The sequence below is a fragment of the Chamaea fasciata genome, unplaced genomic scaffold (assembly GCF_029207755.1).
Source record: "Chamaea fasciata isolate MVZ Bird 193981 ecotype frontalis unplaced genomic scaffold, bChaFas1.0.hap1 SCAF_6, whole genome shotgun sequence".
NCBI lineage: Eukaryota > Metazoa > Chordata > Aves > Passeriformes > Sylviidae > Chamaea > Chamaea fasciata.
Genome location: NW_027094091.1, coordinates 10739429 through 10765497, shown reverse-complemented (window position 1 = coordinate 10765497; position 26069 = coordinate 10739429). Strand labels below are relative to the sequence as shown.

General features: G+C 39.7%; 1 protein-coding gene across 1 annotated transcript in view; it reads right to left on the bottom strand.

Moving 5' to 3' along the window:
• Positions 1 to 391: 391 nt before the first annotated feature.
• The window catches only part of AFAP1 (actin filament associated protein 1), a 113642-nt gene continuing 87964 nt past the window's right edge, over positions 392 to 26069 (bottom strand). Inside the window, exons 9-19 of the mRNA XM_066185409.1 lie at positions 23953 to 24102; positions 20500 to 20711; positions 18899 to 19044; positions 15255 to 15372; positions 13541 to 13798; positions 11662 to 11776; positions 10264 to 10428; positions 9503 to 9693; positions 8619 to 8780; positions 6803 to 6853; positions 392 to 4209 (exon numbers count right to left, since the gene is read on the bottom strand). Coding sequence (XP_066041506.1) covers positions 4183 to 4209; positions 6803 to 6853; positions 8619 to 8780; positions 9503 to 9693; positions 10264 to 10428; positions 11662 to 11776; positions 13541 to 13798; positions 15255 to 15372; positions 18899 to 19044; positions 20500 to 20711; positions 23953 to 24102 — 1595 coding nt within the window. The 3' untranslated portion in view covers positions 392 to 4182. The remainder of the gene's footprint in view (positions 4210 to 6802; positions 6854 to 8618; positions 8781 to 9502; positions 9694 to 10263; positions 10429 to 11661; positions 11777 to 13540; positions 13799 to 15254; positions 15373 to 18898; positions 19045 to 20499; positions 20712 to 23952; positions 24103 to 26069) is intronic.

Here is a 26069-nt window from a genome sequence, read left to right as displayed (position 1 = left end):
ATTTTAGACCATAGGATTATGGCAGCTTTATTTTTTTCCCCCTGTTTTTAGGCTAATTTTTGTTTGTTTTTATTTTTTGTCTTTAATTGTTATTATGCAGTCCATGGACCTACCTACTAAAACTCCATTATGATCTTGGAGGCTGGAACTACAGAAAAGAAAGCAATTGACTACTTTAGAATATTGCTTCCCTCAGTTTGGGAAAATGAAATGTATAGTCTAGTTAAGCTTTCTACTTTATAAATTTGGCAATAATTGTGGTGTAACAGGAGCAAGAGCAAAATCTAAGAAAAGCAGCAAGGAGTAATTACAGCTTAACACTTCTCAATCTCATCTGTCACTCATCTACAAGAAATTGCTACATTCATCTTTAAGTAGTCTGATAATCAGCTCAGTTTAATTTTAATCCACTTTTATTTCTTAGAGGTAATTTTTAATGTTCTACATATTGCATAATTTATTAGTGGAGTTGACGCCTAAGCAAACTGGAGCAGATGCGACAGGCGAGGGGGAAGTGCTGCTGTGAGCTCTCAATACATCAAATTCCACATTCCCATTGCCTTGGAGAGTCCTTAGGCTGCATTCAAGTTGCAGGAGGTCATCACTCAGTTAAGTGGGGATACAACAGACACCAAGAAATACTCGTGATGATGTCCAAACATTTTTCAACTCACTGGCGCGGGAGAATGGTTCTCAGCTGAGGCCGACTATTGCAGGTGCCATCTTAGCACCTCAAGGTGCTTCTTGAACTGACAAACACCAAGAAACAACAACACAAATCCTTTTTTTGACAGGTAACTTTATTAATAATGGTCTCGGATCTGTCGCACCTACCAGGTGCCAGTCTTTTTTCACACTTTGCAAGACTTTCTGAAGAATAAACTAGAAAGGCATAAAGTTAGTTGAAGCTACTAAGACACACATTTGAAGGTGGGTCTATTTTGGACTTTTTTTTTTTTTTTTTAACAGAAGTGTAAATGAATATGTGTCAAAAAAACTTAAATACACTGAGAAATACAGCAGAAAGGCTATATTTACAGTCAATTATAATGGGCACTGCCAACATATCCAATAACAAAAATAAAACAAAACCTTTTTTTTTTATGTTTCTATCATGCTTTTTTTCACTGAGATTTTTTTTAAATATGATTTTGTTTTTTAAAAAATACAATAAGGAAATAATTACATTCTTAATATGAGAACATTATCATACAACATACACCCTGGGCCAATTAATTTGAAAGTGTCTAACAAAACTTGATACTAAATTAATATTCTCCATTTGAAAAATCAAATTGCCACAATCATCTCATTTAAAAAAACGCCCCTGATCCCCCAAAATTATGAGCTGTTTTTTTTTATAAAACAAAGCATCACCCATTAAAAAAACCATACAAACAAACAAACAAAAAAAACAATTTAAAAAAAGCACCTGGTACAGTAACAGGCATTTGGTGAGGAAGCATAAGTGTAACATTTTCATAGAAGACATAGAAATGGTTCAAAATACAAGAGTTTTCCTTTAAAACAGAAGTCATGCTGTTCTATGGCTGAGTTCGCCTGGTGACCCTGAAATCTAAAAAACGGTGAAAATACAAGCTCTGTCGCCCTTTATAAAAAATTGTGCAGCAATAGTGCTATTCAAGGCAACAGAGTACATTTCACAGCACTGAGAGTGGTCTATAGAGAGGTTACTTCCCAAGCTTTTTGGTTTTCCTCCTTTCAAAACCTTGGCTGTTATATAGAATAGACTATAAAGTGGTGGTGGCTTTGTGGAGTCTTTGCTGGAGGAAGAGTGAAAGATGTTTAGTTTAGGTGGCAGTCCCTGTGCAGGCACTATAGGTGCTGAGGGAGACCTGCACCTACAGCACAGCTGAAGGAAGGATGCACCACACGATTTCTGTTTGCCTGGGCAGAGATTTACACACATCTACCTCAGGACACCTGGCCTTGCCAAGGAATTTTTTCTTTTTTTTTTTTACCACGGGTGGAAAGAGACAATGCCAATATTGGGTAAACAAGACAAGTGGTCTGGCTTTTGCCAGAGCTGCATTACTTGATGCGGGACCACTTCTTAATGGCAACTGTTACATCACTGCTAACATTGACTAGAAGCCTAATTTGCATTATAAATATGTACAGATATAAATTAAATATTTATTGAAATATACAAATAAATAACTTAATTTGAAATAAAAAGCCTAAATGAACTTACTTTCGCCTAAAATTTGTTTCTGCTATTATTTATGGGAATTTGATGGTGTTTACTCCATAGTCGTACAGTACAGAATGTGCCCTCTAGTTAGAGAGTTAGTAAGTGACCTAAATGAATATTAAAAATTTGTGTGTTCAGTGAATACCACACTGACAGTTGTTTTCCTACTATATCTGCACTCCTGTGGCACTTTGTACCAAATACAATCACAAGAAGCAAAGAGCCTTTTCTCATGCTGGGCCCCATTTCTACGCTGCTGAAGCAGTGGGATCCCTGACCCTAAATGCATTTGGGAACAGGACACAGCCGTGTCTCCTGCCAGCTGTCAGGTCTTTTTGATAGCTCTGTGCCTTCAAATCCCTTAGGATCCTACAGGAAGTCCTCTGGCATCCAGCTCAGCTGAGAATCCAAGTGTATCCTCCAGGAGTTGCACACACCATTACTAAAGGTAAGAGACAACCTGCACGCTTGGCCATAAAGGGATGTGATCCTTGATAACTGCTGTCTTGCCAACTTCTGTGATTTTAATTGCAGTCTTAACTAATTATCAAGACTCCAGCCCTAACATCTGTGATTAAAATACTATTCATATTTTGAGGTAATTTTTAAAATTAATTTTCAACTCCTCACAGTTGAGGAGGAAAAAAATCTTGAGAGTATGATTGAAGACTCTCCAAATGCTTAAAAAAAACCAAAAGAGAAAATCTTAAAAGAAGCCATCTTATTATACATTCTCCCCCCAACCCCCTTCTGATTTCTTAAAACAAATCTTCAGATTTTGAAGGGCTTCAGTGGCAATTTACTGCATGTAATTTCTCGGGAATAACATGGATGGAGACAAAGAAAAACAGATTTTTATAATTTTACACACTAAAATGCAAGATGCTGTTTCCTAGTAAACAGAAATGGACTCCTGTTTGAGAAAATCCCCAATTATTTGTTCAACTGTTTATAAAAGAGTCAAAAATTATCACCTTTTCAGTCCATCTTCCTCAAAAATAATAGCTGAGGTCTGAAAAGACAAAGGAAACTAAGTACAGCAGTGTTCTATAACTCAAGTTTAACAATACTATATTATAAAAAACAAAACAAGACTGACTGCATAAGTTATTCTGAGTTGCCATTATCTGTCGAGGACTAATTTCAATTGTTTTCTTTTTCTTCTTCAAAACGTATAGAAAAGAAGCAGTATCTAAAAATACCTGTTTGCCTTTTAAAAAAATCAGGAACAAGTCATGGTTCAAGAACATGACCTTTGAAAATGACTGGTGCTTCAGAACAGCAATAAAGAGAACATACAAAAATGCATCTGTCTCGAAGTTTGGCAGCTTTTTATCTCCCAATGACAAAAGCATCTGTCTAAAAAGTATCCAAAAAACACTTCACCAATGAGTCCTTGTCATGCCATGGAGGGCGGCGGCCCTGCAGAGCTCCCGGGCCGAGCAGGCACTGCTGCTTCTGTGAGCACATTTCTTCAGTTTTGTTTTGCCATGTGAGCAGCCACCAGCACAGCCTGTGCTGAGGAGTTAGACCTGCTCTGTGGCAGAGTTGGAAGGCAGTTTTAACCTCTAAGAGACAAGATTTCACACCAGTCTTCAGCAGCGTTCCGGCCATCTGATGCACTATAATTAACACTGCTGCTTCTTTGCTGGTTCAGGAAACTTCCAACTGTGACTTTATGCTCCTTTTTAATTCCTATGGTTGGGTTTTTTTGGTTTTCATTTTCTTTACCAGTGAAGTTGGAAACAAGGAGTTACAGCTAATAAAACGGGGCACACGTAGTTACACAGCAATACAGTAGAGGGAATACAGGCAAATTAGCGCCAAGCTACCATTAACTTAACAGAGTTATAAAACTTTTTTTATGTTTTATCACTTGATGTGACCTTTCAGGTGAGTCCTTTGCAGCCTATGTCTTGGTCTGTAGTAGGTAAGGCCTTTATGGAGAGTGAGTGGCTTTGCTATGTTTATGTTCCATTTTTCATCTCCCATTCCTGGAAGGGGGAATAAAAAGATACAGAAAATGTTAAAAGAAATCCGGATATTTCACTGATATCATCGATTCTGCTTAGCCACAGCTGGGGACAATAACAGTACTTTCATTAACTTTGCTGGGTTCATCCCAGAAATTAGTTAGGGAAGTAAGTTCTGAAAGTCTGTGCACAGCATCCACCCTTCCACGACTATATACAGCAACCTATTTTCTAGTGCAGTACAAATAAGCCATATTTGTATACTGCAGAGGGGATTTCTGGAGCAATTCACACCCCACAGCTGGTGTAAAGCACACGACTCTCCCTGAGTAAGGGAGAGGCTGATTTAAGCACAGGGGGCTCTCTAAACGACTTGTGTGAGGCAGCAGGAAGCCCTCAATATCTCTCAGGGCTGACACCAAGTAATTGCTTTACTGCTCTTGAATTTTTTACAAGACTCATGGCAAACACATAATTCTATGGCTAAAAAGAGCAACTTAGCAGAGAGACTAACAGGCAGGGTTAAGAAAAACAAGTCAGTTTGCACTGCTTTTGTTTCCCCTTATAGATAATCCAAACTGAGCTACTGCCTGGCAAGTTAAAGAATTGCTTTGACTTTCTGTGCCTCAGTTTCCTCACCCATTAGCTGAGGACACCATCCACAGCAAAACATGTAATCTATAATGCTTTCGGTCATATGTCTCAGAGCACAGTATTGCCATTCCTCCTGCCACAGAAGTGAAAATCATGAGATTGCTACAGCTGAACACCCAGCTCAGCAAAACTTGTGGCTATTGAATGACACCTACAGGATTTCCTAACAGAACACAGGAGCAGAAGGGCTGAAGCAGGATGGGCTCACCTTACGACATCCCCACTGTACCACTCCCTGAATCACACCCCTACAGCCATCAGAAACTGCTGAACATCCAGAGAAGGTGGCCTCTGGCTCCAGCAATCCCCTTGGAGCAACCGCCCAGCTGCTCCTCGCCAGGCACTGGGGGCTGGATTCCTCTCCGACCCATCCACTCTGCAGAGACATTCTGCAGGCAGCCTGCTGACTTGGCTTCCAACATGAATTCCTGAATTTAACACTCGTTCCACAACATTTAAGAGCTCTGACTGAAATCCATTACTTATGCACATAAATAGCTGTTTCTGCTGCTGAAAGCAGCAAGAGCATTGGTTTGGCTGAACAGCTGTATGACCATAACACTTCTTCAGCTGTTGTAAAATAGCAGTTAAGGTCACACTAGATCCCTGCTTTACCAATGTAAGAAAAAAAAACACCCCTTGGGTTTAAAGACAATAATTTACTTTGTTTCTAAGCTTGTGTTTGTTTTTTTTTTATTGAAATGGTGCTTTTACTAAAATTCAGTGTATTTTAAATATTCAGTTTTACTCTTCAAATTACGGTAATTCTGAAGTTAAAACACAGTACTGGTAAAAATTAGATTACTTTAAAAACTCCATTAAATGTATATTCTCTATGGATATGCTACCAAAGCTATAAAGGAAGTACTTGGCTAAGCAACTGGGAGGAGAATTTTTTTGAAGTGTTAAATCAGCCTTGAAAGCAGAAGCTTCTTTTGCAGGTGCAAAAGGAACTTTTTTTCCACTGATCCTACAGGTTCACACCAAGGAAAGAATGTCTAAGTCAACACTGACACCCTGACTGGGAGTTGAGAAACTGGGACAGCTCCTTTTCTTCTCCAGTCCTTGAACACAAGCAAGATGTAAGATGCTGACATTCACCAGCCCACTAGTTTCAAAAACAAATCAGAAATACTAATTTCAGTTTTCTTGCTGCACATAACAATTTGGGTTTAGAAACTAATTTTATATTTAAATGAATATGTGAAATGTTTAAATAATTGCTGTACAGCAAGGATGTTTGAATCTTTTTACTTCACTAGGACTGCTGACGCAGAATATTGTTTTCCATATTTTAATTAGAGTCTCCATTTCTAGCCAAGTACAGATTGGACAAAATTGCAATTAAAATGCCTTCTGGCTTCTTGAAAACACACATAATTACTTTCTAAAAAAATTTAAAGATACTCACAAAAAGAAAAGTTAAAAAATTCAAATGCACTTATGCATATAAGTGTGTAGGTATAGTGTATGTCCTGAACAGCCAATCCCTAAATAGCTGTTCTTTCTTATACTTAACACTACATCTGTCTGACTGCTTCTCTGTATTTCCTTCTAACATCGGTGCATTGGAGAGGAGAAAGCTTTTGGTGGCTGTGCAGGCACAGAGGCACAGCAGCAGCAGCAGCTGCCCCAGCACGCACACAGCACGGCTGCCTGGTCAGTGAGCACAGCCGTGACACGAGGCTGGCTCTGAACACAAGGCTGGCAGGTGACAGGCTCAGCATCCTCCGTGCAAGGAAAAGGGCAAGGAGGGAGGCATTCAGTGCATTCAAATACATACCAAGGGAAAAAAACATGTTCTGACATTTTGAACGTTCATACAAGTCCCTCATAGCATTGGGAGGTGTGCCAGCTGCTGGAGATGCAAGCGCAAGCACGGCGGTGGGATCTGTTCCACTCCCACTAACTGTGCTGACATCCATGCATGCAGAGCCAAGTTCTGCTCTGGGATACTCACGTGTGACGCCCTTTCCTGAGCCACATCTACAAGGCCTGGGCTCACTCGCAACTGCAAAAGGCCAAAAGAATTGAGAGCCAAATTCCTCCCCCACACATGCACAGCGACCCCCGAGTGTGGGGAGTTCTGCAGATGTGCACCTGATGGCAGCTGTGGCTGCCAATGGGCTGAGAACAGATTGGGTTGCACTATCTAATTCAGCAAAATTTCACTCTTAATATTTAGTGCATGAGGTTTTAGCGAAAAAGCTGTTAAAGCTGAATTGGATACTTTGAGTTGTTTTTCCCAGCATGGGAAAAATATGCTTAGTTGCTCCATATCCTTTTTGATTAGCCTAATCCTATATCCAAGATTCCTCTGCCAAAAAGCTTGACCAACTTATTGTGCCATCCAAAGCACACTGACACCGAACAACGCAGGAGAGGTTTCCCTGTATGGTATATGCTGACCACAAAAATGTACTGCAGCTGAAAGGTATCCTTTACACCAAAAATGTTTAGGTTTTTATAATGCCCTGATTTTTCTAGCTGTAACAACTGGATGGCTGGATTTAATGTGCCTGTCCAGCACAAATCCATGCTCCCATCTGCAAGGACTGTACTCTGCTGGACCACATTCCCTGAATATCGCTGAACATCCACATCTAAGACAAAGTGTTCAGTTAGAGACGATATCATTAGGGGACAAATTAGGGTATAATTGGAATACACAGATAAGCTTTAGAGCATATAAATCCATTTTCAAGTTTGAAACACAGTCTGCAAACTTCAAAGTTGATTAGAACGGAAACCTGAGTGTAATTACGCTGAGTGTAATTAGTTGGATTTAAATGAATCAAGCAAACTGGAAGGAAGAAGCAGTTGATGTCCAGTGAAAGAGGGTAGAAGAAGGGTGAGAAAGCTCTCACAAATGGTATAGCAGGAGATGTAATTCTATTATGATAATTTAATAATAAAATAAGTGTTTGAGATGCTGATTTTTCACTATCTACTTCATTTGTGTTCCAGGCTTATGCTCAGACTCTGGAAATGTATACAATCAATGAATATATGTAACAAAAGTTACTTGAAGAAATCCCAGTACAGAAGACATCAATGAAAAAAGGAAATAAACTTAATGAACAGGTGTTTATGATTATTGCTGTTCACAATTACAACTAGCAGTGAACTACTAAATAAACAAAAGCTTGGGTCCAACACTATTACTGTAACCCTTGGTTATGTCTTGCCCGCATGCTTATGTTGCCAGCAAATTTAGCCCAGAAGAATGGTCATACAAATCCCATTTAAACTAAACCACAAAAATTAGAAAACTGTAACAATACAAGAGGACAGCAAATTTCAGCCTGGTGCTTGCAAGACATAATTAAAGTGATTCAACTTTTACTTTAAATGTAGATTGAGTAGATACTTGCACAACACATTGTCATTAATTATAACGTACATCTATTCTATTCTTGCAGTGGCTGGAAAAGATCAGATCCAATCTTGTGCCGTCTCTAACCACTTTCTGTAACAGTGCTCTTTTAACCACTTCTCTGCAACACAGAGTAGTGGACACAAGGACTGTCTACACCACACACCACTTACTTTGCCAATTAAATCTATAAAGCAACCCAGAAAAACATGGAATCAGACTAGAGTCAAACCTGTCTCCCAAGCTACTTACCAATTCTTCTGCAAAAGGCTCCCCAACCCAGCAGCATTTATGTAGTAATATGAAAAATTTAGATATTCTCTTCTTAAAGCTAAATAAGACTTTGTAAGAAAGAACGAAAAAACACAGAAAAAGAATATTAAGACATCAGTTCTCTCACCTTTGCCTTTCGAAGGACATGGCCTCGACATGGAGAATTGTTTGATGAGGGAGGTCGCTTCAGAGCTGCTGCACTGTTCACTGGGATGGAGCATTCAGTATCACTGGTGTCACAGCTGGAGATGGGAGAGTTTTCCAAAGTTCGGTGCTTGAAAATTGGAGACTAATAAAGAGTGAAAAGCTATATTGAGTTTCCTTCAAGTAATCACATGTGCAATATTCTCTACTTTAGATTCAGAACAGCAGAACTCTTTTTTTAAAAAAAAACTATATTCATAATAATGATGAATAAATGAAAAAGAGATCAGAACAAAAGAAAGAAAAACAATGTGCATGTGCGTTCTGTGATGAAAATTGAAGTTGGACTATGGGTCTGATTAAACAACTATGGATAATCCAGAGGAATTGATGTATCCCTCTCTGATCTTTCTCTTATGGCTGCTTCAGACACAGATCTACAGCACCATGCCGGGACTGCCAAGCTCCACGCTGAAGGTGTGAGATGCAGCCCTTGCAAAGTGTGACACAACTGACAGGGGACCAGCACTAGCATGTCTCCATCACTGCATGATGACTTGGTGCATTTAAATCTCCCTGGGCTGGAGCAACGTCTCAGTTCCTGCACTTCTACAACCACTCAGGACAAGGTGTTGGCTGTTTGCACCTTATCCTAACACATCCTGCCTGTGATTCCCATGTCCACCTGTTCCCTGCTGCTGTAGGAAATGTAAATAACACAGAAAGGCATTTAATTCTGCTCTTATTTCTAGGGCTTAATAAACCATTATAAAACTCTCAGTTCCTACTCATTTTTGCTGGAGCTGGGAAGGCTGAGCACTCCCAGGCCATGGTACTGGGATTTGCATGTTCAATGGCTTTGCATACCTGTGGACTTGATGTTCCTGATTTGGGTTCAATAGCCAAGCCCAGTGTGATGCCACCAGCCAAGGCTTTCTTAAGGCTCTCCTTCACCTCAGTCAGTTCTAGCTCCAGGTTCACACGCTCAGCCTCCTTCTGCTTACACTCCTCTTCCAGCTTTTTTAACTTGTCTTCAAGAATCACTTGAGTCTTCCTGCCTGTCATTCACAGCAATTTTATTATTTCAATAATAACCTTAAATTGACACTTAGAGAATATTTTTTTTTTCTGAACAGTAAGGAAAAAAGGTCTCTACATTTCAGTGACATAAAAAAAAACTTAGGAACTTTACATAAAACACTTTTTTAATGTAAAAAGTTTAGTAGCACAAATCAAATGCTTTCTATCAAGTGCATTCCTAGATACCCAGCCTGGTTTCAAATCAGCTTTTTTTTTTTTATTTTTCTGTATCATGAAAACGTAATTAGCTAGTGACAAAAAAATTATTCCCGTATTTGTTCTCCTTATCTGAAGCTGTCACCAGTGTAATTCCTTAGGTGTGTACACATACACCTGAATATAAAAAATATGTATATACACTTACACATATGTTTTTTTTTATCTTATATATTTTGCACCTATATAGAAAGCAAATAGACACATTACAGAGTATTGCTCAGCATCGAAACCAGACCTTGCTTGGGGAGACATGTCTTCAGCACAGAACACAAAGCTGTTTGGATAATTAATTCTCAGGTGAGAATTCAGCACAAAAAAGCACCTCCTACCAGCATTGACTTCAATGGCAGCACGCAGATCTTTTCTTTCTTTCCGGAGCTGGGCCAGTCTATTCCGGAGGGCTTCTTTTTTCTTTAGCAGCTCTTCCTCTTTACTTTGTAATCTCTTTGCATCTGCTTCCACACGATTCTTGCCGTATTTGTACTGCTCTGCATCTGCATGTATCGCATTGTCGTTAATTAGTGTTTAAACTAACAGTACAACTCTGGACTATTCCCTGAGACTAAACATGACATGAAGCATGTCATGGCTCCCCACGGCAGAGGCGTTACAACTAGATGATCTTCAAGGCTCCCTTCCAACCCAAACCATTCTATAATTTTACGGTTTGAGAAAAAGGTTTGGCATTCCTCTTCCACTGGCTCTTTCTCAAGGTCCATGATTTCTGCCAAGTTCTGCAGCACAGCTACAACAGTGATATGGGAGAGAGTTCGTTCTTTATGTGAGGAAAATGAGAAATACCAGTCACCTTATGGCGCACTGGTTTTGAAAAATGGCCTTGCCTTTCTCTGTAGTTCAGAAGATGGAAGGGAGGCTCCTCTCTAGCTATGAACCCATCGTTCCTAATTGGAAGGGTCAGAGGAAAACCACCTGCTTGGCCTTTTGCCTGGTTTTCATTCCTACTTCAAGTGCATATCTTTTCTCACCTTACATAAGAGAATACAAAGATGTTCACACTTCTTTGATTCTTTACAGCTTTCTTTTTCTTTTTTCATTTCCCATACATATGCTTTCATTTCACGGCTCACATATATTTGTGGTCTAATTCATATCACAGCCCCCTCTATACCTCTGCTCTAGTTGCAGACTCAAAGAAGATAGGTCAGCTGAGAATAGCTCTGTCTGTCACATATCTGAAGGCACACTCTATGATATGAAATCATTCCTCACAAAGAGTTGTTAAGCCAGTTTTAGCCAGTTAGAAGCTACTTACTTTTGTCCTAAAGTCTAAAAAAATCTTCTCTTGTTCCCAACAAATGCACAGCTTCTTAAATAAGATTTCATTAGTAATTCCACTTTTGAGCAACACAGTGTTCTTATGTCTATACCAGCTCTGCATCCTCCTTTTCCAACAGGAAGACAGAATTCCTCTCTCCTCCAAATGAGGAATCATTATCCTTCTTTTTTCCCTGCTGTCCTCATGACTTGCCAGCAGCCACAGGTCCACATTTCATATTTATCCTTCTCCCATATGACACCCTTTTCTCGTGTGGTGTGGCTGGAGTTACCAATATATCTCCTATTCAAAGCCTTGGCCTCTCCTCCTCGGCCTCTCAGCCACACAAAAACCACACTGGTTCTTTACCTTGTGTGCTGAGACAGGAGCTCTTTTGGGGCACCCTCCTGACTCCACTCCAAGTGAGGCAGGAGTGAGGACAGATACTTACTGGATGCAGTGCGCTTCACACAGGAAACTGTTTCAGATTTCTTCGGCTGGCTATTTAAAGTTCTTGCTTTTCCGGTGATCCCATTAGTAGTCACAGGAGGCTTCTTGCCTTTAAACTGTTTGAAAACAAAAGTACAAATGGGCTCCAGCTAGTCCCGTGCCACAGGCATTACTTTCACCCTTTCATCAAGGGCAGAGCTTGACAGAAAGCTGCTTGCTACATCAGAGAGCATTAATAGAGCACATTGATCGAGCTGGAGACGGCGCTTCCTCCAGAGACACCTCTGGGAGCTGTCTGCTCAGCAGGAGCTGTGCCAGCAATCACAGGATAACAAGGGGATGAACTCCATGTTTCTAGTGGCATCATGGTTTCCAATGAGTTTAGAACCCTGGAATTTACAGTATTAAGAAAGCCATTGCAAGGCAGAAAAAAATGTACCTTTGAAAAATTTTTTACAGTAAAGACTCTTGAAAAACAAATTTTTCAGAGTTAATTTCACACAGGGTTTGAAATACCAGGGTTTGCCACACAAAAATTCAACATTGTTTCTTATTTACTATATGAAATATAGTGGCAGATTTTTTTAAAAAAACAATATGATTATTACATGTTTTTAAGTGCTACGAATTAACATATCATTTTCCCCTTACATAACTTCTAGCTACTACTTGACAGCTTTTCTTGCTTTAAAAACCCTCACATAATGCCCAGACAAGATTAACCTACAGAGCATCTCATGTTCAAGGGGTCTCCATTTAGAGGGCTCACGGCAACATACTGAACCCTGGGATAATAATCCTGTTCTGACTACTCATAGTGTTTCCATGGAGGATGCTCCAGCCAAGCACAGGACATATGTGTGCCATGCTCTGTTCTCCTGCTTCCAAAGGTTTGTGAGGACTGAACTGGGAGTGCACCAAGAAGCTTGCTGCTACAGTAATTTATTGCTCATGTCCACCTCCAGTTCTGCAACAGCACTGAATTCTAGTGTTCCACTACATGAGGTTTTTGTATAGGTTAAGTGAGTTAACACACAGTATGACAGGTACCTTATACAAAGGAAACATTTATCTTAACTGTTCCATGTCACATTAGATTGAAAACCACCCATCACAGTGATATATTCACACTGTGATATATTAGTTTAAGCCAATGACCACCTTTCAGAGACTGGCTAAGGGCTCTGAGAGGGTTCCTGGCATGGCTGCGAGCAAGGCTTGCTCTGCTCCCCTGCTGGGCTGTGCCCATCTGCTACAACACTGAGCTCACAGGACTTTCTCTGCTCTGCAGGTTCATGTTTGAGGTACAAAAGCTGTAGCCACCCTCAGAAATCAGCAGAGATATAGGCTTAGTATTTTTTATGAGGAAGAAAATAACAGGCAGTAATATAAATATGAATATATACAACATAATTTACTAAATATATAACATCAGGTTATGATATATATGCATGCTCACAAAATATATAACCATAGTATACATGATACATATGTTATACAATTCTCAAGAATGAAATTTACTGTCGATCAGGTCGACAGTAAATCCTAATCTTTTTTTGGTTTTTTTTCGAAGACATCTCTGCCTGAGCAGCCAAAAGGTAGCTAGACATGCATTCAGGTTAAGTGTGGAAGGTCACTTTTTTTTTTTTTTCTTATTATTCACAATCTGTAAATCATCAAGAACATGTGGGCAAAGTACCACAGTACTTCCACATTGGAATTTATAACTTTGCAAACCGGCTTCATTTGCAGTGGGCTCGTAAACTTCAGGCCCCTCAGTGTTAACACTAAGGGACTCTAATAGCCCCTTCAGATAACAACCAGATAAACAGAACAGCCAACAAACAAAAAGCTTTGTTAAGTATTAAAAAGTACAGTACCTGCGAGCCAGATCCCCTCCCCACAGCAGAGGTATTAGTGACAGACTGAGCAGAAGACAGATTGGATGAGACAGGGTATTTGTAATGGTTAGAGGAGAGTTTGTCAGTAGATAACCTATTGGGTTTCCTGTCAGCTGGCGGATAGCGCGCAAAGATTTTTGGAGACGGCAAGTTATCGTACAGGCCTGCGTTATCATAAAGCATTTCTTCTCCAATGTTCCTGCTACGAGAAGAAGGAAAGCCATCTTCTGGTTCCCACTGCAACACACACACCTCAGCAGTTAGTGAACAATGCATCATGCAGAACCTCCTAAGTGAAATTAAAACATTAGTGATGCTTTGGACTCCAGCAAGCCCTCAGTGAGGCAGTTAGCAAGCATACACCTAAACTATTTAAAAATGGGGGGAGGACACTGTGTGGAAAGCAAGTATTGCATTCCATGGCTCACAGCCTCAGCCCTGAGCATGTTCCATAGTATAAGCAAACCTATCACCCTCGCTGTTTCATGGACTGCGCCTTCAGCTGGTAGCTTGAGCACCAAGGGGGCACATGCAGACTGTGTTAACAGGGGGCTACTCGCAGTTTACACAGATGAATCCATGGGATTACATCTGGTACAGGAGTTGCTAAAAGTAATACAGCCTAGCAGTTACCAGAAACCAAGTTTTTTCCAGTTTGTTCTTTTTAATTTCCTCAGGCTACATGTCTTTCCCATGAATATCAGCTGCTGGTATGCTAGCACTTTTTATTTGACAGAGATTCATTATTCTGAGCTACAAGAACTAAAATAGCTCTTTTTTAAAAATTTTTAGAAAAATGGAAAGCTCAACATTAGTACTCCATGATTCATCTGATTAACCTTAAAAGAAACCAACCTGACTGCTAAATATCCTTCCTTAACCCATCCTGACCATGGCAGTACATTACTCAAACAAAGGCATGAGCACATCTGAGAACTACACAGAGACAGCTCTCCACACAAGTGATCATGCACTGTTCCTATGAAGAGATTTCTAACATCTTTTGGACATTACTGACATATTGGAGGACTGAATGTCCAGTCCATTTCACACTTTGAAACTCTTAGTTTCTCTTGAGTTCACCCTTACTGGGGTCTTTATACTAGAGCCCAAATCAAGAGCTGACATGGGCTGTAGCTCCCCTGTAAATCTTCCTGAGGATCCCATATTGCCATTGGATAGCATCCACTAGATGTTAAACCCTATTATGCATAAGCCTACGATCAGCTCTGCAACTTATGAAAATGGAAGTGACCACTGTGGTTCTCCTCTGGGATGAGCAGCATCTGCAGTCCTCAGGAATGCAGCCACAGGGACTCAGAAGTGTTTGGGTTTGGGTTTTTTTCAACCGACATCAGAAAGTGCCTGGTGTAATTGAGTCCTTAATTTTGCTCCTTCCAGTGTGATCTAAAAAAATACCTCCTCAAGTGAGTATTATATTCAAGGACTTGGCAACAAATCATCAGCAGGCAACTGCTTTCTAAATGCACGCTGGCTCACATGCAGGTTAATGTAAACAATATGTCCCATGCCCTTATATTCTATGGGTGTGAGAGGAGTTTGCAACCCCCAATCAAAAAAATATGAGTTCATCTGGAAATTGCCCAGTGAGGATCTTTAGATAATATAATTTTCAGATGTCCACGCATTCAACACATGCAAACCATTTGTTCTGTGCAAATCCCACTCTTACCGATCCATTTATGCAGGGAACATCATCGTAATGAAGTGCCATTCCACTTGGACAGGCGTAGCCATTGGCAGTGCTTCCCCGGTACGGATTTGTAGATATAACCCGCCTGTTCATGAAACTGAAAGATGCAAAACAAAACCAATAAAAAACAGCACTTAAACCTAAGCCTGAATGATGATTCAGTGGTATATTCCCCATGCCTGATTATGTAGCCTGGAAGCACAGAGCTTCTCACTTTTTGCAGGGCAGTTTTTCTTTCTTTGCTACACACACATTGCTGCTACAGCCAATAACACAACATATGTTCCTGTTCTCCATTCTTACAGTGGGGATATGACTCTGTGAAGGCCAGGAGGACAACAGCTGTAATTGCTCAGTGGCATGTTTACATGGGAACCTGCTGATCTCTGTTATACACCAGCCTGACAGGGTCCCAGAAACGTTCCCTTGTTGCCTGCACTAGGGAGAAGCAGGTGTTTCTGTGTGCATGCATGCTCAGGGGGATGCAAACTTAGGAAATGAGAGAACCAAGAATAAAATCTAGCAGAAATTTGAAAAAAATCTCCCACATAATTTCAATGAAATCCAAGTTAACATATCTATCAAAATTTCCTGAATAATTACTTCCTCAAAACCTGAGAAGAATTCTTTTCTATATCACGACTTTTGGCTGGCTATGGCACTGTGCTTCCCAAATCTCTCTGGGTAATTGTTCATGCAAATACTCTATATGCTCATTCACACTCTGTTACACATGGTGGACCTGAGTCCTCTGGGAAATTCAAAAGGGATATACATATATTTAATATATTTTAATTTCTTCCCCCTTATCCAGTCCCAATCAACCCTGTTGCTTGTTTTACTGGAATTCTGCAGAAAACACTTGAGATATGAAGAACTACATCAGGTTTGCAAAGATCTAACAATGCAGAAAATGGCAGAGTCATGCCTGACAGCAATAATGACCCCAAGGGCGTTTTCCTTTGTAGCAACGGCTGGAATCAAATAAGGTATAGAGTGAGATCCAAAATAATTCCATTCCTACAGTTTCAGGTGTACGTGAATGGGAAAACAATGTTTTCCATCCCAAACAATGGAACTATTCAGAGCCTGTGCTGACATTCATAAAATATGATAAAGCACTGCTAAAGCAGAGAGGGTCTTCCGTCGCGCTGGCAGGGGCTCAGGAATGCTGTGGTTTCAACAGTTGCTTTCTTTTGGCTTTGGAATAACATGGAGTCCATTGAATTTCTCATTCTGAGGGAGAACTGGGGCTCACCTGAGCCACGGGAAACCTGGGCTCACAGGAGGGACAAACCCGCCCAGCTCGGTATGAACCTTTCAGGGCAGTGAGGGGATGGAAAAACCATTAGACAGAAGCTTTTCTTACTTCAAACAAATGAACAGCAAAAAATCCAAGGAAAATTCCATGATAAAAATGTTTTTAACTTTGTTGTAACTCACAGCTTGTTAGACAATATCAGAGGGCTACATTTGTCTACTGTTCTTAAAGAAGAGCATTACACAGGTGTTTCTGGTTGGTCTGAAGAACTGAGTTGGGAGTTATTGCTCTATTTCTTTCTAGTTAAGAGGCTCCAATTACAACAATATACAATAACCATGTCTGAAAACTGGGATATTCATTAGTGGCATCTGAGGCACCTGTAGTGACTATTTCCACCACCAAAGGAAGGCAAAATTTATCTCAGTAGCTGCACAATTCATAATCATTATTTCAATAATCCTCATTAATCATGTTTTCAGGTGCATTCATGCAAGTTAATTGTGTTCAGAAGCTGCTAGAAGGAAAAGGGAGCAACTTGCCTAGAAGCACTTTTTCTTCAGCTTTTCCTCCATACCTAATGATTTAAAGGAAGGAAATTGACGGGACTACTAATGAGGAGCCAATAGTTTTGCAAAGCATCAGTCTTAGTAAGTGAATAACCAATAATCTAAAGTGACTGAGCGATAAACTAAGCTTTAATGTTAACTGCATTTAATTTGGAATACTGATATTCATTCTATAAAGGGCAAATGTAGTAGTTCATTAACATTTAAGTATCATTGTAATTTTTCCTAATTTTCTAGCAGCTGAAAATCAGCAGACAGCTACTCTATCGCTTATCAGCAAGCCCTCACAGGCTCTTAAAGACACCCAATGAATTTTAATTAGTTCTTAACAGGGAAATTCTGCTATTTTGCAAGTTGCTTGACACTCCTTACTAACATGTGGTCTAGTTGCATATATTTTTTCACTTGGCTCCAATTAGTACCACATTTGTGCAGAAAAGGAAACCCACGCAGAATTCATGGGGAAAAGGTTACTGTTCTATTTCTCTTAACTGTGGTTATTGCTAGATGCTGACTGAAGCAAAAATACATGTCAACACAGGATAAACGTTTTGAGCCCTATTGACTTCTAAACAAATATTAATGTAAGTCTACATGCTAAGTGCATTTTAATCCTATCAAAATTATTTGGTTTTCACAAAACTGGGCTTGTGTTAACACTGAGTCACTTTGATTTCTATCAGAAGTCATTCAAACTGGACTCTGATTGAAGCTGGGCATTTTCCCTTGTTAACTTCTCTTGGCAGCTTGCTCATGGCAATAGGATCTTCTTTTGGAAAACCCCAAAACTTTTTTCCTTTTTTTTCCCCCCTTCATTTTCTATCTGCTTAAAGTAATGATGGGCAGATGGGGTGTGATTCCCTAATGCATTAAGTCACACAAATTCCAAATTAGCCTAGGGAGTGTCATCTTGCAGAGGGATGATGCCTTTGCCAGCTGTCTTCTCAGGTCACCCACTTTCTGACCACAGGGAGCAACTGCAGCAGGGCATCCCCCCCGTCCCCACTGTCTCTTCACTCCCATTTCTAAAAACCTCATCTAGCCCAGGAAACATGATGGTCTTTCCCCAGCAAAGACTGCTTTAGTGCTCAAATGATTTGAACATGTAAATCACTGTATATGCTAAGCATGCATTGCTCCTTTTAGCACAGGATCAGTAATGGGGAATTCGTTGTATTGATTTGCAATTTAAAGAGTTTCCATGCTGCACCCTCTAGACACTTTCCCGATTTCCACCTCTTATATTAAACCTCAGAAATTAATTGAACTGGGGTGAGCTGGATGAAGCTTTTAATTAATCAGAAAGAACTTGAGAAGGAAACACTGATTATGTGACTATCCAAGATTTAAATCTGTTATAGACTGTGAGTGTGCAGCATATATTGATCAATTATATGCTGTATATTTCCCTATATGCACAGCAAATACAGCTAATAAACGTGAATTATGTAGCTTCATATTTCAGAATATTTGCTCTCTTCCAGGGATAGCTCTAAGACTTCAGGCAAAACAGGAGATTAAAATACAATATTTGATAAGGGGACTTACTGAAAAAAATCAGTAAAGATTTGAGTAAAGTTGCATAGTGCCTTGCATCTTTTCCAGAACTTAGCAGGATTCCAACACAATAATCATAAACACATCTAACATTCTGCAATGCTGAAACACTTCAGGAGTTCAGTATCTGGCAAAGGGGGAGGTGGATTTTGATAAGCTGTGTTGGCAGTGGAGTTAATACACGGATATCAATTCTCAGAGCACTGGGAACAGCCGGGTAGCTGAGCGGCTCTCACCAGAAAGTTTGTTTTGCAGCCTGGATGACGCTTGCCGTCATTTCCACATCGATGTAGTCATAGTGCAGAGCTCCAGGGTCTGTTGAAGACCCTGTTTCTGCCAGCAGAATTCCTATCCATCTGCCCATGTCTTCAGAGGAGGAGGCCTGTGAGGAGAGGGCAAGAACACAGATCAGGTCTTTGCTCTGCCACTTAGCTGAGCATTATTGCAAAATGTGCATTCTTCTTGGTTGACAAATTGCTACCACATTGTATGAGAGGCTCTGGTTTCACTCTGCTGAACTCTTAAAACCCCAGGATTTCATATTAAATCTGCTTTGCTAGGAGGAGGGCACTTTAAGTAAGCTATGTGCTCATCAGTTATGATGTAATACAAAGTGGGAAATCCACTACAAAGGAGAAAAAAATAATCTTTTAAGGCCAGTGGATTTAGATTCAAGTAATGCTTATTTTAGACTTCAGAATATTGAAAGCTTTAACATAATTATTTTCCTATGTTAGGCTGGGGGATTTTTAGATAGCATGACTCCAAAGAAGAAAGTGTTGCTGTTAAACAGAAACAAGAGGAAAGAGGGAACAAAATAGTGAAGAAATTTTAACATTAGTTTTTGAAAAATTTTGCTATATTTGTCTAGATAATGGCATTCATCTTCCTGATAACACAAGTAAAAGCATTAAAACTATTAAAATAATTGAAGTTTTTTCACATTTTGCTTCAAGTCACCAGTTCAAAAGTCAAATAATAGCAGACAAATATTGGATAGAAGTAGCGGGGGAAAGGCAACAACTTGTCATTAACAAATTTAGTGGTTTCTAAATTTCTTATTTTTATGTATTTCATTGCTTTTCACCATTCCTTGAGCTGTTTTCTAGATTTTCAAGCTCTCTGATAACAGACCTGGTTGCAAGGACAGGAGACACGACCTATAGTCAAAAACCCAGAGTAGTCAAAGTGCCTGTGCTGCCACAGAAAACAAAAGGTCACCTCCTGCTCATTATACTCGGCTTTGTCTTGCCATTTCAGGTACAGAAGATGATGAATAAAGCCCCTATAGAAAGCCTGACCCACCTAACACAGACCAAGATGTGTGCACATGAGGAGAGTCAAGAAATACATCAAGGTCCTGGCATGCTGCATGTTCTTAAATGCACAACTGTATTAATACAGACACAGACTGAGAAACAGGAGTTCCCATAAATAGCAGACAAATTAAACTTAGGAATTTTAGAGCTGCCATCAACAGTGATCCAGTATTTAATTATTGCTAAGTTATTTACCCAAAGTAATTATATCCCTGATACAAAAGTGTGCCTAGAGAAGGAGCAGGGATATTTTAGTACCAGGTCAAGGGGAGGTCAGTGCAGAGAAAAGTATTTTACTGAGAAGATTTCTGAACTACTTTAATCTCAGTTCTTTCTTTGTCTACAACACTTACTATTTCTTTTCTTCTTGATATTTATTATTCAGCTCTGCAATAATATTATTCCAAAGATTTTTTTTTGAATGGACAGACACAGGTTGTATGGAAGTGCTTCTCTTGGGAAGTGTGGGAGTTCCCAAAAGTCCTTGTGGGAGTTCCCAAAAGTCACAGCTATTGTACCTCAAGTACAGCTACCTCCTGCCCGTTCCGGAGCAGGCGGAAGGTCAGGGGATGCTTCGAGTCCAGCCCCAGGATGACTTCGCAGCCACGGAGTGGGATAGAAACTATGTGTGTCTTCAGATCTGTCCTGTCCTTGTGGAAAATGAGTTTATTGTCCTTCACTCTGCACCAGCGCTCGCGCCAACGGTTGTTAGAGAGCACGTTGAGATATCCTGCAATAAAATGAAATATGAGATATTTTACTTCTCACTTTTTCAGAAAAGAAAGAAAGAAAGAAACTTACTTCTCAAAGTAATGCTAGCCTTTAAATAACTTGTTCCTCTTCTAATAGAAAATCCAGATGAATTTTAGGAAGACAAGTAAATGACCCTGCCCCACTTCTTTTAATGAAAACTTTCACTGTGCCAATAACCTAGAAAAAGCATATAAATATGTGATCCAGCTCATGTGAAAACAGCTGTTCTGTGTCAGTCCCTGCAGCAGCTGGATGTGTAGGAGCACACAGGTCCCCAGGACTTCAGTAAGAATGGGAGAGGGACACTGATAAAAAAAGTTACATACACAGCCGTTGTGCTCACTCTGCCTGTCCCTGGGTAATCACTTTGATAACTGTGGCTGACCAAATTTTTCTGGGAAAAATCACAGCTCATATTATATAATTATGTATTGAGTTACCTTGTGTAACATCCAAAAGCAGTGTTTAAAAGACCTACTAAGTGCTGATGCTCTATGTTCTAATTACATTTTGATAGAAGAAATTCACATCTGGTTTGCAGCACTTGCAAACCAGAACATAAAAGATTGTTACCTACTCAAACAGAAATAAAATTCATATTGGTTTAAAATTCAGGAAGTAATTGTGATATAGTACCCTTACATATTAAAATATCATCAAAAATTTTCTTCTAAAACCATACACTTTTCTTACCATGCTCTACATCAATACAGTGTCTAGGCATATAATATCATAAATTGGCAGAGTTTTGTGGTTTTCCTTCTGCATGCCATAGCAACAATCATCCCAGACTCAAACATTACAATCAAAGCAATGCCCATTTTTCCTGTCATAGTATAGTCTGAAAATAATAAAAAAAACCAAACAAAAAACCTAAAACCTTTTAGTTTTGCTTCCACATTACAAATGGTACATGAATTAAGCATGTTGCTGCTTCCAAACAGCCTATGAGGAGGGAAATAAATGATATCTTGCAAAAGCCAGAAGTGAGGTTAAAAAGTTGTCTTCTATCTCAGACATGATTTTCATTTAATCCTGTTGGAGAGCCCTCTCTTTGGTTTTCATTAAAACTATGACTTATTATTCATTTTTCTGGGTTTTCCTTCCAACATTATGGTTCCAATGTCAAAGTGTGATCCAACAGGATATAGCAGATCAGGATTGTGCACATCTTGGAAGGTGCTATAAAAAATGAGGATGTGCTTAATCCTCTGGTTTTGGCTCCTTGTGATAATAACACTCTTCATCTCTCCTCCCTCCTCCTTTAACAAAACCCTGTATCTCTGTACATTGCATTACAATCCCTAGAAATGAAAAAATCCTTCCTCTGCAAGTCAGATACAGCTTGTTTTGGAGTGAGAGACCTTTTTTTCAGACAGTTTTTCCCCTCTGCTCCCAGTTTACCTCTCAGAAAAGCTCTTGCAAAACTTCCTGCTTCAGAGTAGAACTACACAGGATCCCACTTTTCCCCCCACATATCTCTGCTTAAACCTTCACAAGCTGACATGACCAAAATGCCTCAAATGTCTTCCCCTTTTGGGGCATTAGCCCTTCAGCTTAGTGCAGGCAGTCTAGGAGCAGTGATGTTGTAGGCAAGGGCTTTGCCATGACTCCAAGAGCAGGCTGGTTTTAGTTTCCACACTACCTGGGTGACACCTGCAGCCCTGCTGAGATTTTCCTTTTGTTCATGGGAGGTAGAGTCTTCTAAAGTGCAAAAACCATCAACTATGGAGCAGCCTCCCAGAGGGCTCTGAACTGAGCCAAACAGCTGGTGGTGAGAAACTCCTTCTAGCAAAGACTTCCTGCAATGACTAAAGCCTAGACATTTATATATTTTCCTTTAAAATCTGCAAGTGGTGTTGAGTAGACCCAAATGCAGGCAAACAGTAATGGCTGAACCTGTATTTATGTCCATATCCAAACTAATGATAGAAATATGAGGAATTAGATTGTACAGCTGTGGTTAACTTCTCACATAACGCAGAATAATCAACGGAGTATGAGAGCCCGGAAGTTTGAGCCCTTATGGAGGCCAGATGCTTTGGACAATGCATCTGGCTGGACACAGCTTTTCCCAGCTGTTCTTTTGGTCAGTAAATCACATCTGTACTTAGCTGATGTATCGACACATATACATACACTTACTTAATCAAAGTTTGCTTATGTGAATGATTCCCAAAGTGTCGCTTCAAAGCCACCTGTAATCTATGAAGTTCTCTCTGGTGGTCCATGGACCTGCTTCCATCACCCTGGGCAGGAATCTATCACACTTCATGCTCCAATGAGTTCTGCCGACTGCTCCCTAATCACAGACTTCTGGGTTTCCCTAAGTTTTTCTAGTCATGTAAAGGGTAAAATCCAAACTCAGAATCTGGTGCAACTGATTCAAAGCTTTCTAAGGAAATTTGCTTTTTGAAGGGATTGGGTGAAGGGTGAGTTCAATCTTATTCATGTATGGAAGTGTCACCTAATACTGGAGCACCAAAAGATAAACTGGAGAATGTAAGTACATTGCATTGTTTTAAAATAGCAGAGCTGTGAGGACATCAGCTAAGTGCATTGCACAAAGTCTTAAATTGTGACCAAATCTTAACAGCTACGATACAAAACACAAGTATTTTCTGCATGCCTTTTTCATACACTCCCTTGTGCACCACAGCTGTCATATGGAATGGTCAAAATTAGGAGTTAAAATAGCTCACTAGAAATTTGTTACTTCATTTTGTCCAATATGTACCACTTTAGGAACCCATAATTAAACTCAAATCACTGGTTGAGGCCAGTTGACTGCTGTCGGCTATTCCATAAAACCTTAACCACCATCTGCTATAAAAGACCTGATTACTTTTCAAGAACCTTCCTCGACTTTGTAGCTTCAATTTATTTCATAGTTCAGCCTATATTCATTTTATAACCATTTGTTTGAGAACAGTGCTTGTTTCTTCATGCTTCTTGTTCCCATTTCTTTTCCTCCTCACTTCTGCAAAGAGCAGTGATACCTGAGCCTCTGTTACAATTTTATTTAAAAAGTCAAATCGTTTTAGTCTCTTTGCAAATGACAAACTCGTGATTACTCCTCTTGCAGTCTGCATGCATCCTTCTGATGCTGGGAGAAGAATTATTGCAGAAAAAGCAATTTTAGAGAAATTCCTAGGCTAGAATGCTATAAAGTTTTAATAGCAATGTGCATTTAAGACTAAAGGAGAAAAGTCACTTACCACATGTTGGAACATCTTCTTCAGCTGATGAGGTCTGTTCATCTGTTGATGGCTTTTTCTTTCCTAAACCAATGATCTTTGTTATTTTTTTCCCTGTTACTTTAGTCACAGTGCCCTTGGCTTCCGTTTTCGAACTTTTTTTCCTCTTCACTATTAAGAAAGCAGAAGTGTGTATTTAGTAGTCTGTGTACACCAACCAATAGACAGAACCTGAATAAAAACAGAAGTTCAGAAAAAATATCCTATGCAAGAAAAAAACATGTTCAAAAGTTGCAGATTTCAATGAGACAAATATTATATGCCCTAATAACCTCTGTGTTATAAAAATCATGGCATGCTGAAGGATAATAAAAGCAAAAATCAATCTTGCAACTTTATTTAATCTAATCAAGCTTCAAGTCTCTTTCCACAGCAGTCATCATCTAATTTAGGAGTATGACTGAGTAGATGTATATAAATTTAGCTCATATACACAGAAATAACAATTCAGTCAGACATTTCTTCACTGTTTTCTTCAATGTTCCTAAACCTTTTTCTCAAATATTTCAACAATTAAGTACACAAAAAAAGACAAAATAAGCTTGCTTAGAAAAATAACTTCTTCTATGTACAATTAGGTTAAGAGATCTTATCACAATGGACATTTTAGAAAGACAAGACTTAAAAATTAACTACTAAGAAATTAGTGGAATCAGTATGAATATTCAATAGCTATATAGTTGGTCATTTTTGTGACCACTGGAAAGAAGAAGCTCTGCTAAAAAGAGGTATTTTGCTAACATCCAGTCTATGCTTCCACTAACTTCACTTGATACCAGGAATATTACCACTCTGAGAACTGAAGCATTTTCAGCTGCTGAATGCAATATGGCAAGGACTATGGATATGGTTTTTAAAAATGCCTACGTGATTAAAATCCTAACACTTTTTAAAAAGAAGAGTTTCTAAGACTAAACAGAATCAGAAGAAAACAGGCCTTTTATTTGCAAAAAGGAACAAACAAAATGAAGTTCAGAAACAGCATTCAGTGGCCTAAACTGGATTTCAGCAATAGAGTGAAAGTCTCTGCGAAACAGACAAGGCAGCAAAAATTCCATCAACTTGCCCTGATATGTGATTTTGATGAACAATTCATTTAAAACAGTAACTAATTGAGTTGCTCTATCTTTATCCCCAACATATCAATTCCATTTGCAACAGGGAACACTTAGTGGTTATGGGCTTGCACAAACTGAGGGAAAACATGGACAAAATGTTCACATGAGAAATGACTGTAAGAACGGATGAGCTGGGAAGAAAAATGCACGGAAAACAGAGAAGCAGTTCGGGACTCACCATGGGATAATTTATCATATTTAGTTTAATTGTTAGCAATCATGGAACATTATTTAGAAATTGTATCTGTAGCCAAGACTGTAGAAATCTGCCAGCGCTGAGGGGGAAAGGCAGCTCTGCAATTGCCAAAAGCTGCCCCCCAGCCAACTCCAACACATCCAGGTCTAATTATCTTTTTCAAGGGAAGGGTGCTCAGAACTTACACTGCGCTCTCTAAACATGCAACAGGCTCCCTTGTTGGAGGAAGGAGGCACCCATCCCAACAGCTCACGAACCCTTGCCTGGGGGGCACAGCACCTGCCCTCACACAGGTTTCCACCCCACACAGCAGCAGCCAGAGGCCAACTGTGGCCATTGAGGGGCAGAAGAAAAACATTAAAAAAAGCCAGAGACAGAAAATCTCATTTCTGTGAGACAGAAGGCCAAAGGAATCATTCCCACAAGCATGAACAGACAGTGGAATAAGCCCATTGTAGTGTTTGGTTTTTTGTCCTGTCTTCCCTTTACACTGATGGGGTTTTTTCCTGCAGAACTGAGAGGCAGCAGAAAGAAGGCCTTCATGACTTAATCTTTTTGAGTCTAAAGAATATACTAATTGCCCAATTGCCAGTGATTTTTTTTCACAAAAGCCTTTTATTTTCATTTCCTTCCCCACAGCAAAGCAGCTGGCAGAGAGCACAGCAGAGGCTGGTAGTTGGTGCCAGCTGGAGATGATCATTCTCTGAAGCCTCCCTTCCCATGTACTCCCTTAAACACTTCCTATCCATTTTAAAAACACATAG